This window comes from Falco cherrug, chromosome 2 (assembly GCF_023634085.1).
Source record: "Falco cherrug isolate bFalChe1 chromosome 2, bFalChe1.pri, whole genome shotgun sequence".
In the NCBI taxonomy this organism is placed as follows: Eukaryota; Metazoa; Chordata; class Aves; order Falconiformes; family Falconidae; genus Falco; species Falco cherrug.
Window position 1 is genome coordinate 29586658 of NC_073698.1, and position 12692 is coordinate 29599349.

Sequence of the window (12692 nt, forward strand, 5' to 3'; positions counted from 1 at the left end):
AGCAATGCCACCCAAGCAAGGGCCACTCTGAAGCTACCAGGAGGATGATGTATTTTCAGGGGAGCTAGCAGCAGTCTCAAACCATATTGGTACCTGATTTTCTCTGGCTAAACTTCTGGCTCCTCTGTGCTGCATTGTGAAATGCCTTAAATTTCGCCACTGTTGGATTGTACTGACAGCACCCTCACCAGAGAAACGCTGTTCTGCTCTCCTGTGAAAGAAGTGACTAGTGACTCTCCTTAGAGCATTTCATGTGCTTCAAGTTATTTGCAAGAGAAAGCATACCTAATTTTAGTTTAAATGGATATTCATTTGACACACGGATTTGAATAACTGAGATAAATTCTTGGCTTTTTGTCATTAAAATATATTAAGTGACAAGTGCTTCTTGCGTATTGTCATTTTCTCAAAGGTTCTTTCTATAGCATCTAATGATAAAGCTCTAATGCGTAAGAGTCCTGAATTTGCAGGAAGTGACACTGAATGGTCTAATAGATCGTTTTCATCTCTGGCTTACATGGTAATAATAGAACAATAATAACAAAGGTTGCAAAACGTTCCTACCCTGGCTGAATCAGCTGGCTTTTCTTCTGGGCTGGTTATTCATTAAGCAATAAATATTCATAGATTTTTCAGGAAAGACATAGTGCATAATTTGTCTTGAGCAAAATTAAACAGGACAGGCAGCTTTATCCTACAGCAGATCACAAAGGACTGAACTTTAGTGATAGGCTTGACTGACAGCCTAAATATGCCTGACAGTTGCAGAAAGTCATCAGATTCTTCAACAGCAGTTGTAAAGGCTTCTTACATTGTGTCCTTGAGTCTTTTCGATGTTCAATCCCCTATCAAAGAAGAATGAGTTACTAACGCTACCATACCAGAGAAAAATTCAATGCCTGGTTCGACTCAGATGAGTACTTTTCACTGTTGCTCTTGTCCCCCCGGCTCCCGGATGTACAGCGGGTCAAACGAAGATTTGCCTCTAGGCCACCCTTTACATCAGCCTTTGAAAATGTGAAGCATCTAAGTTCAGTTCCTCAAGAGGAAGGAAAACCTGCAAACTCAGCAGAAGGCACTGCCTCTGTACTCACCTCACATAAAATATTGCTAAATGTTGACCACATGCTGCACTGCAGTTACTGAGGATTTTCACCTAGAGGCTCCTGTACCTCCGCTGGCAAGAGGAGCTCAGCAGGTGAATAATAATTCTAGTCCCTCTGTGCACCCTCTCGGGCTCTTACACGCACATGTATATACACAGTGCTAAATTTATTTCCCCCTTGCTGAGAGGCTTGCTTCCAACTTTCCCTTGAGCTTGCATCTTTTCCCACATGCTGCTGACTCCTGTAAATGCTCCCACTTCTCTCCCTGCCCTCTGCTCCTGTCAGCAAGGCTGATTCCAAAGCTGCTCTCAGCCAGGCAGTGGATACAGGGGGCTCACCCAAGCAAGTAAACATTCCCATCACACTCCCAAGAGCCGCAGGAAATTAAATGGGAAGTCAAAACCCAAACCTGGTGGAACAGCACAAGTTGCCTCAGTAAGACTCAGGAGTGTTAACTGTCACTCTTAAAATGTGGGGGATCTGAAGCTTATAATTTATCAGTGCCTTATTTTGGCACTGACTTAGTTGATATAAACTGCACGGAGTTAGGCGAGCTGTTCTGAGCTCCAGAAAATGGTCTCAGCCATTAAGCCCTCACCTTCTCATGGCTTTACTCACCTGCATGCCTCCTGGTGACAGACCAGGAAACCAGAGGTTTGCCCAATTCTTCAGGCTATAGGACCTCAAAAGGATAAATCATGTCCTGAAAGCATAAGTACAATGGCTTTAAAGAAAATCGCATTAAAAAATGACAACTCTTATTTTTTTCCAAGAACTGGAGATGTTATTTCAGAGACCTGGCTGAAACACAGTACTGCTTAGATGAAGTATCAGCATCAGTGTACATGGCTTTCCACATGTTTTTGACTGAGCCTAGCAGAACAATTTATGCTTTTCCCATGTGGACAGTGGCATCTCTGAAGATATCCTCTCCCTCAGGACCAAAGGCCTTCTTCCAAATCAACATTTCATACTCCTTGAGGTTTTTTTCATCTTCCTGAAGGGCCTCATCTTCCCAGAGAGCTCTCCCCTTTTCCAGGAGAGCTGTTTTGTTTGCCCACAGAACTTCTCCTTCTTCCCATAGGACTCTGTCCTTGTTCAAAAGGACCCTGTCTTTGCCCCAGAGGAGCTGATCTTCTTTCCAGAAATCCTTATCCTTCTTTCAGAAAGCATTATAGTCCTTCAGAAGTCACGATACACCTCCAGAAGACTTGGGCTTCCTCCTGAATAGCCTTTTCTTCCTGTCAAAAGGCACCTTCCTCCGCCCAGATGGGCTTTCCCTCTTCCAGAAGGCTTGGATGGCCATCTTGAGATCTCTGGGTTTTTTCCTAAAAGCCCTTGATCTTCTCCTAAAAGCTCTTCACTGCCTCCTGAAAACTCTGAACCTCCTACTGAAGGGCTCTGTCAGCCCACAGCTTCTTGATGAGCTTCTTCAGGCAGGAGGTGTGGTAGGGAGAGCAGGACATAGCTGGCAATGGCAGCTCGGGTCTGCTGCTCATCACTGACAGACAGGGCAGACACACAGCCCGACCCTCTGCCTCTTGCCCTGGGGCCCAACAGAGAGGGAAGTCATGGGTGTCCGTGGTGGCATCACCCACACCTGTGTCATAGCTGACTTGAAACGATGTTATACCACAAGTGAAGATGTTTATCATGAAAGCCCTGCCCAAGACTCAGCCAGCATGATCTGCAGCAGCACCTGGAAGTCAACCTGTGCCATGCAGAGCAAAGGCTGGGATTTCTCCAAGTCCTTTCGCACCGTGACTCTGGCTGCTGCTGGTTTGGAGAGGGGTGTGGGGCTGCACCAGGACCAGCCTTTGGCACTGCGCTGCTTCCCACAGCCCCGATCAGCGGGTCCCAATCTGAAGGACAGACACCTCCGCCCTTTTCCCGCTGGTGCTCGAGGAACTCTCATCTCTCTGACCCTTGGCTGTGTCTCCGGCATCTTCACAGACACCCCCAAAAATGTACAGCTCCCAGAATCATGTGAAACTTGAACAACAAAGAGAAAACAAAAATCTGATTTTCTGTTCTAACCTACCTAATAATTCTGCAGCTAGGATTAAAGCTGGTTACTTATTTACACTGTTCCATTAGATTTATTATTACTTATTGCACAGTGCCTCTGGCTCTATAGCAGAGAACAGGTTGCCTTATAAATAAAACCACTTGATTATTAATATATTATGAGCCTGCCTATCCCTCGCTGTAGTCAGGAAAGGCCCCAGGGGCCTTTGTGGATGCAGTGCAGCTAATGGCAATGTGCATCTGCTCTGCGCAAGGAACGAGAAGGCGGGGAGTGCCCCATGCCTGCGTGACAGCTCCAGGGCATGGTGACAGGATGGACAGACAGCCCAAGCTGCAAGAGCTCCCATGCGCCCCAGCAAACACACTGCCCCTCAAGCCCCTGTGCCCACCAGCATGTGACACTGCCATCACACCTTCGCTGTGCTGGAGGCACGGACCCTCCTCATCCCAGGCTTCCTCGCTCCTCCAAAAGCTGGGCCAGGCTCTGGCAGGGCTCTGTCCTCTCTGCCGCTATTTTGGATATGGCCAAGGAGCCTTCTAGTGGCATCTGGCCAACTCCTGCCTCTCCCCATCCCTGCAGCTGCTGAACAGGCCAGAGTGGATCACTCCTTCACGGCAACCAGGATGAGCTCTCATGGATGGCAAGCTGCAGCAGGACCTGCAGGGGGACTTTGGGTGATCACAGGAGAATTTTAGTTCTGCTGTTTCCTTCTCATGCTGCTTCCTGAGTCCTGAACCTTCCTTCCACAGCTGGGGCTTCCCTGGGAGATTGGAGGTGGGAAAGGAGGAAGGCAGCCATCTACACCCTCATGGAGCTCCTGGGCTGACCAGTTTGTCCCTGCTCAATGTGAGAAGGATCCCAAAAAGAAGTGTTGTGTGCTCTCCCATGTGGGCTGTTTCATCTGTGGGGTTAATGGTACCACACCATGTACCTAGAAGGCTAGAAAAATTAGGTGAGTAAATGTGCCAAAGACTAATTTCCAGGAGCCTGTTATTACCTGAGTTTCAGAGCAGCTGCTGAAGCAGCAGCCATTTCTCCTTCACCAAACAGGTTCCTGACATGGGCTTCGCTCTCCCTGCACTTTCTGTGGGGCTCCTGCCTTGGCATTTCCTCTTCATTCACAGCAGAAATGTCAGTAAATTGGATGTGCTGAGTTTCTGCTCCCTGGGATTGCAGCTGGAAGCAATTAGGGCAACAGCAGTTCAGTTCCAGCCATCCCTGTAAGCTCCAGCAGTGGCTGCCAGCCCGTTAACAACTGCAAATACACTGTCTCTTCTTTGAAATGAAGGTGTTATTGCTTCTGATTAGCTAATTCTGCCATGATCATTAGCCTGGAACATATTACTAGTATTTTAAGTGAGGTCTTCTGTAGCCTAGGTAGGTTGTGCAGGTATCCAGTGTCCCACTGCACTGCCTGGGCTCTGACACAGCCCTGCTCGCCCCAGCGCTGGCACTGCTGCAGGTGGTGGGCAGCCAGAGGGGCTTTCACTCTGCCTGGTGTTACCATTAGCAACGTGAGGATGAGGCAGCTTTCAGACTATACCTTAGGATATCTTCCCAAAACCAGCCGGAGGGCCACGTGGAGGAGGACATAGGTGCTTACACGCTGGTGTTGCTGTTGCAGTGGAGTTGAAGAGCCAGAGCTAGTGTGCTGCTGTAGCAGGTGCAGAGATGACTGTTGGACAGGACAGTCCCAGAAACCTGTGTGCAGGAATGGGATCTCCTAGAGCTAGCCACAAAGAAACCACAGGTGATCGTGTCCTGTCCTGCCCTGTGGATCCAGAGCCTGAGCCTGTCCTGGGGGCAGACTGCCTTGCACAGCAATTTCAGACTGGTTTCTTTGCACAAGACTTGCTCTTGAAAACATGACACATGAGGAGCAGCAACCCAGGGCAGGGAGAAACAAGGAATCGTTTCATCTTCCCTCCTGCCCTTCCAGGCTTCAGCTGGAAAACTCCTTAGGAAAACAGATTTGACTCTGACATGGAGGAAGTGACCCAGGTACCTAAACAGAAGCAGCCAGTGCCATTGTAAACACTCAGGAATATATAACCCATCTGCAGGTGGCCCAGCAGAAGATAACGCCTAGGAGACCTACATCCTTTGGGAGCTGCAGGTGGAAGCTGGGGGAGATCCCAGTGCACACCAGGGCCCAGGGCACCCGTGTGTGTGCGTGAGTCCCACCTCAAAGTCTGCCTCTGATTTATGTAGATAAAGCCTCCTTTGGATTCTGCCCCAAAAAGGTTAGCAGACCAAATCAGGAAATCATTTTACTTCTGTGAGGTGTCTGTCTCCTGAACATGCATCAAGTGATACAAATAAAACTTCGAGAGCCTTTTCTTACATGGTACGGTCAAAATATTCCCATCTGTTTTTTTACTGTGCTCCTAAGGCAGGCTTATAAAGATGTAGGATAATTATATCAGAGTACTTTTTTCAATTAGAACATCATTATTATCTTACAGAAAATGACTAAATGATATAATTTTGTTCCACAAGTCTGCAAACACTCTTTCAATTGTCATCAAAATAATATTCATTGGGTTTCTGCAGACATTTTTAAGAGTCCAGAACTAACGGCTAACAAGTCTGATGCTCGTTTAGATCTGTTTTCTTACTAGACTGAGGTCTCATAGAGAGATGTAAAATGAAATTGAAAAAAATTATGCCTTTACTTGGTATCACTCTTGTTATTCTTCAGTCTCTTACCATCTCTTATCATGAGAAAAATAAAGCCCCAAAGACATCCAGTAATTATGGTTATGCCACTGGAAAACGTATCAATTTTGAAACTCTGTAACAGAAACATGCAATACTTAACAGAAGTTTAGTCCTTATGACAGTTGGTTCTCTGACACCCACCGGTGACAGATCCATTGGTTACCTCCAGTGACATAATTTCACAAAGTTTGAAACCATTGACTAAAAGTCAAGTGATGCTGAGTGGAGCTGGAAGAAGTCACTGGGCTCCTGGCAGAGTATGAGCCACAACTGGTGCTTTGCTTCATTTTCATGCTGGTTGTTGCTGAAGAACACCCACCCATGGGTTATATTACCCTCACTAGCTCCCCTCCTGGTTTAGGAAAACTGGCTGGAAGACACAAACAACACTTATGCTAAATGTTAGACACATGCTTAGGTTATGTCACTGCAGTTGTATGTCTAAATTTGTCACCCAATGTAAGTGCTACTGTATCTTGTGTCATTTGAAGAAAAACAAGTGATGGAACTAAAGCTGAGCACAGATACAACCAAGACCAGATGATTTTTAAAAGTAAATCTGTGATCCTAAGTCTACCTGGACACTTGCTTTAGAAGAGTAGTCTGACTTTTAAATGGGTTGCTCCTACTAAATTCATTGGGAAGAAGTGGTGCATTAGTGGATTTGAAAATCGATTCTGTCTTTATAGTAGGCATTTTTACCTGGATTTGTGTTCCTAGTCTTTGAAATTTTGGTCATTCGAGCTTCTTCTCTGTGAAAGTGTGCAATGTCTTAATTATATACACCATAAATGCATTTAGTGCAACTCATCCCCAGATACTGCAGGATGTGAAAGAATGCTTTATTTTTCTGTTGAAATTGTGTTAAAATTTAGAGAAGGCTGTTTAGTTTCTGTTTAGTTGTAGAGTGCTTCACTCAGTCACAGTGGTTTCTCTGTGAGGCCTTGACCCAAATTCATCTCAGCAATCCAGCTTGTTCGATGACAAAAACAACTATCCAGCTAGCAACTGAGGACAGGCAGAAAGAATGAGATGCTTCAGGAGGACTGTAGGAGAAACCAAGGTTAAAAAGCATCATGATTGCTAGGAAGCATCCCTTGGAAATCTGTTCCAGCTTTTTCTGTTTCAAGGCTCTTTCAGGCCACGGTACTTCACCTAGAAGCAGCTTCTACCAAAATACTTTTTTCTTGTGGGATAGCTCTGAAGTTTCTTGTCTAAAGTTCAGAATTTTTTTTTTTTTTATATAGGAATAGTTCAGATATATACAATCCTGTTCATTAAGAAAGTCTTGCTGTCCAGGCAAGCCTCTTGTTATTCTTCTTCCTAGATGAGATATCTCCCTCTTTGCAAATGGGTTACCTTGGGTTGCAGAAAGGTTTTTCCTTCTTCTCTCAGTTTGCTTCATCCCTTCCTTCAGGGGCTATTTCTTCTCTCCAGAATGTTTTCAAGCACTGTATGTTCCTGCTATAGCTCCCTGTTTGACACTATAGATGGCAAACACTGCTGGTGGAAAAAATACTATTTAGTCAAATACTTCCTGAGCTTTAAAGAAAACATTATTTTCCTAAACAATAGGTCTTGCTGATACAAGTGCAGCAAGCAGCACAATAAACATGGCAGTGACATGGTGAAATACTTTGGGTATAAATTTTTTACATTCCAGCTCTTGCCATTAATCCCTGGAGTTGCAGCAGCAGGTTATATTTCTTTCTCTTTGGATTTTCTTCAATAGTCTCTTTCCTCATCACACAGTAAATTCTGTTGCCAAAGAGGACAAGGAAGGTCTTTCAGCTTTCAACTCCTTGTTCTTTGCCATTTCAACACAAATTTCCTGGTAAAATGTGGAGAAAGTTTTCACTCAAAAGTGCTTTAAATGTTGCTGCTACCAGTAGCAACCTTCCCGGGAAGGACTAGATGGATAAAACTTTGCCCTCTGACACATCAATTAAAAGCCCCCATGCTTTTCCTTTCAAGGATGGACAAGGAGCAGGAAGCTCTCAGTGCCCTTTCTTGGGAGGAAAGCATGAGCCATTCTTGGGACTTGGACATTTGGATGGATTCTGTGTCTGGAGGAGGATTTCCAGGACCCTTTTTGCCTCTGAATCATCTTGTATGGTCTTGACAGGCAGCTGCTGCCATAGCAGCAACACTTGGGAAACAAAGAGGTGCTGGGAGACAAAGTGCCACCCAACAGCTTTGCCCAAAGCCCCATGCAGTCCTGGCACCTCCCTGCTCTCCTGGGTCATCCCACAGAAGCATGTGCAGGTCCCAGTTCAGATTATGGCCCCAGTGTTACTGGCAGGCGGGTGATGTGTGCGGAGAGGAAGCCTCCACTCTGAGGGTCACATATGCTTCACAAACAGGAGCCCACAGGGGACATTTTACTGCATGTTAACATGACATCCATCCAAAGTCATGAGATGGGGAGTGCGATTCAGGTCCAGACTGCATGTAGGTGTCCAGGTGCTGGTGTCTACATGCCAGCAGCAGTGTCTGGAGAGCAATTCAGCTGGGCAAAGGCACATGGTGCCTCACAGGGACTTGAATCCCACCACAAACCCCACTGGCTGTACTGAGCAGCTCTCCATTGGCCTTGATGAGAGCTGGGATGTCTCAACAACATCTTGATGCTTGCAATTTGGACCTGAATCCCAGCCAAGGAGTCCAGTAGGGGTGGGACTTCAGCCCATGCCCTACCTAGATCATTAGATACCACCCATTAGATGCCAACAATTAAATTTGTATGTGCACGGGCATGTGTGTGTGTGTGTGTGTGTGTGTGTGTCTTCACTTGTTTGCTGCTGTCCCAGAGAGGGCTCCATGCTGGGAGGAAAGGCTTTGCTTTCTGTTGACACTGCTATTTCCACTGCATATCAATGGGCAGTGTCTTCAAAGTGGGCAGGTGACCACTCTGCCTCGTGGTCCTTCATCTACCACTAAAAGAGCAGCAGCAATTACTTTATGACCAGTGTTTGTAGCTGTCTGGGCAGATTTCCTCACCTTTCCAAAGGCTTTAATTTCTGCCCACGTGGAGCAAAATCATTCAAGGGAGCCTTTGCGCTTCTGGAAATGTTGCTGTGCACAGGAGGGACCACCTGCTGTTGCTGCAAGCGCTCAGGTATCTTTGGACTTGGGAATTATTTTCAGAGAGAAAATGAGATGGCAGGAGTTACAGTATCTCAAAATATCTTAACTGACTTTAAGCAGAGCTCTGTATAAGCCATATATGCCATATGTTTTATGGAAGGAACTTCAGGCACCTTCCAGGGGTGAATCAAGCCAAGTTTTGGTTACAATCCCATTTCATATGACTTAGCTTTAGCAAAAAACCCCAACCCTATGGAGTTCTGAGGTTCAGTGTCCTTCTCACAGGTGCTCCATCACATCACCACCTTACAAAAGCAGTACCATGATGCAAAGAGGCCTTTCCATGGCAGCCTTCTGTCCACTGCACACAATCCTGTGTACACTGTACAGCCATGTATCTCCAGAAATAATGAGAGGTCACCTTAACAAACCTCCCCAAACGCATCAATGCCAGCAAAACAAACCAACCAACCAACCAAAAACCCCCAAACAAGACCCTGAGTTGGTTAATTTAATGAATGTAGACTCAGAGCAATGGTCTGAAGTTTGTTTCAGATGAGATGAAGAGCTTGTGCATCTGATGATAGTCCTCTCAGCCTAATAAAGACATTTCCTATAGGCAGCGAGAAGCTGTTTCTGATCCTTGCTGCTCTGATGGTTATAAATCAGCTTCTATTTCATGGCCCATTTATATTCATTTGTTCTAAATGAATATTTTTATTTTCTATAAGCAATTATTTTCTTTCTCCCTAGTATATTTCTAGAGATTTATTACATGCTCTTAGACTTTGTCTTAGTAGGCTAAGCTAGCTGAACCCTGTAGATTCATCTAAAAAAACAGATTTCCAACACCTCTGTCTTTTCTAATGTCTTTTCCTTTTTTAAAAGAAATTCTTTTTCTCTACTGTTGCTATAAGTTTTAGCAAAATCTGTTACAATTTTTAGCAAATATCAACATTTCTGTTTTCCTAATACTGAAAAATTTAAGTCATCAGTGTTGATTAGAAAGGCTCACCCTGTTTTTAATGTTATTATTCATGACAGTAACCCACAGGGATCCCACCAGCCTTGGCGCTCAGGCTGTATCTTGCTTGTACAAAACAGGACAGTGACCGCCCTGGAGAATTTAGCCCAAACAGACTAATAAGACATTCAATAGAGGGGAAAAAGGTGCGTTGTCACCTCTATTTCACAGCTCATAAAGAAAGATCAGATAAGAAGTGCCTTTGCAGCTACTATGTCCCCATCCAAGACTGACCAGCAAAGCCTTATGTGCATTAGGGAAAAGCTCAGTATATATTACAGTTCATCTGGGTCTGATGTTCTTGAATAATAGACTTGCCACACTGATGATGGAGAACTTGGAGCCTGATCCACTGCCTAGTGAATTAAAAGGAAAAGGCTCTTTGCATTCTTCTCCACTAGCGTAAAGCCCCTGATGTGTTCCAAACAGACTGCAAAATACATGTGGAAGAAGAGATGATAAGCGCTGTCTTGCCCTGCTCATCACAGGACTGCCATGACCTCAGTGTTGGGCTCTTCTGTAGCTGGCAACAAGTGGCATCTTGCATGGCTTAATGAACCAGGCACACATAGAAGGACAGCATTGGCAATCAATGACTCCTGTGGAAGAAATTAATGGCCAAAAGGTCAGGTGAAGCGTGGGCAAACTTTCCTGGAAATAAATACTAAATGTCAGGCTGTAGGTAACCTGAGGTAGTCAGTGTACTGAAGGAAAAGATCACTGAAATGACCTGTGGCTGCAGACAGTGACCAACCAGAAAGGACTGTCCCTTTGAATATCTTCCAAAGCAGTTGCTCTGCTGTTACACCTCAAAGGTGAACACACAGAATGGTAAGTGTTTGTTTTTTTTTTAAAACCAAACAACAAACCATAATTTTTCTATGCTTTAGGCTGGGGTCAGATGGGTACCTGTTACACCCAGGCAGGGTTTGAGCTGAGCAGACCCCAAAAAGGACAAGGACTTTTTCTTTCAATTAATGCTCACATCTCCCTACTATATAGAGCTAAGTACAGCCAACAGAAGTGTCACACTCCATCTTTGGCTCACCTTTCCTACCCCTGAGGCATTGTGACTCCTATTGTGACACGCTTTCTTAGCTAATTTGTCTACAGGTGATAGAAACTCTAGTCCTAAATTATTCTTAGCTAATTCTCACTGTTTGCTTAGTCCCGGTCTTAGAGATCTGAGGATCCTGTGACCCCAACTGTAGTTCAAAGAAATGGCATGGAGCATACAATTTACTGCAAGTCAACACTTCAGGCCCAATATGCACACTCTCTTTGAAGGCTGGTAGAAAATACTGAATAATCAGGTTCTATTATACCTCAGAGCAAAAACACACTGAAATAATTTTTCTGTGCTGGGCTCCTGTTGGGACCTTATTCAAAGTCTGTATCAAACCTGGTATCCCTTAAAACCAGCTTTGTGTTACTTTTCGTCTCCAACATGTACGTCAAATAAGTTCTTTGCTGTTCTTCCCCTTTGTGCTTGTAAATAAGAAGGGACCAAGACATACGCACACCTTAGTTGTTTCAGTCTTCTACTTACTCTCAAACCAAAACAAAGAACAAACCACAAGCAGATACAGAGCAGAACAGCACAGTGTTAACAGCAACACATCAAACACCTCTGCTTCAAGTCCCCATCTCTTCTGCTCCTTCTCCACACCCTTTATTTCTCCATACAAATTAAGGATTCTGCTGAATTTTTAAATAATTGCTTTCTTCTTCCGGAGAATTTCAACTTTTGAGATAGCTGCTCAGTTTGTGCCATGGGGTGTAGAGGAATGAAGCTGGGTTAATTAACATTGATAATATACAGCTGTGGGCTGGCTTCAGGGGGCAGTGGGTTGGCTGATGTGGATAAGGTGCAGCTGTGGCTGGTTCTGTTAAGGGGTTGGGCAGCCAAGGAAGGGAGAGCAGCCGAGGAAGGGAGAGGAGGGAGAGAAAGAGTGAGTATGCCCTAGATGAAGGGAGACTAGGAGAAGGCAGCAGAGGGACTGGCATGAAGAGTATGTTGGTGTGAGATGGTAAAAGACCTTGTTGCAGCTTGATAGTTTGGGGAGTGCTGCAACAATGGGGGAGCGAGAATGAAGCCTGTGAATATACTTGTTGTAGAGGGGAACCGTGCGGAGGGCTGGGGCAGTGAGGGAGGGGGGGGGAGTGCTCAACCATCTGACATCAGACGAGCACTGGTGTTTTGGCATCGTTGTGACTCCTCAGCACGGTATTTGCTTAGTCCCATCCCAGCCTGCTCAGCCTTTCCCTGATTTCCTAATTTTCTCAGAGGGCATCTGGACGTGGCTGGTTACAACCATGGCCTTGCTGAATACACCTTCATGGCCAGGCAGCTACAGCACAGTTGTAGCCAGCTGGCCGTGTGCTGGAGAACTGCTCACTGTGGTGCAGGACAGGTGATCTCCTGATGGTGCATGCAACAGAGGGTCAAGGACTGTCCCCTGTGCAGAGACCTCTGTCCAGGCCTCTCCATACCCATTAACCCCATGGGACATGGCCATTAGCAAAGCTCTGTGGCAGGTCCTGCTCTGAAAGCACTAAGCCACTGCTCCTCACGTGCTAACCTGTGTGAGCCTTACCGCTTGTTTCAGCCAAAGAGGACTTCTGGAAGTGCTGCCCCAATGAGAGAGTAAGAAAACAGGAGACACCTTGTGAATGGGGTTGCTGTCTGGTGCTCGATGCACAGGACATGGTGCTTCCCCCAAGA

General features: G+C 45.6%; 1 protein-coding gene across 1 annotated transcript; it reads right to left on the reverse strand.

The window, feature by feature from the left end:
* Positions 1-1992: 1992 nt before the first annotated feature.
* Positions 1993-2605, reverse strand: CCDC70 (coiled-coil domain containing 70). The gene is given in 2 exon segments (XM_014286173.3): positions 1993-2289; positions 2291-2605. Coding segments are annotated over 2 exon segments (612 nt in total).
* Between the last annotated feature and the right edge of the window lie 10087 nt (positions 2606-12692).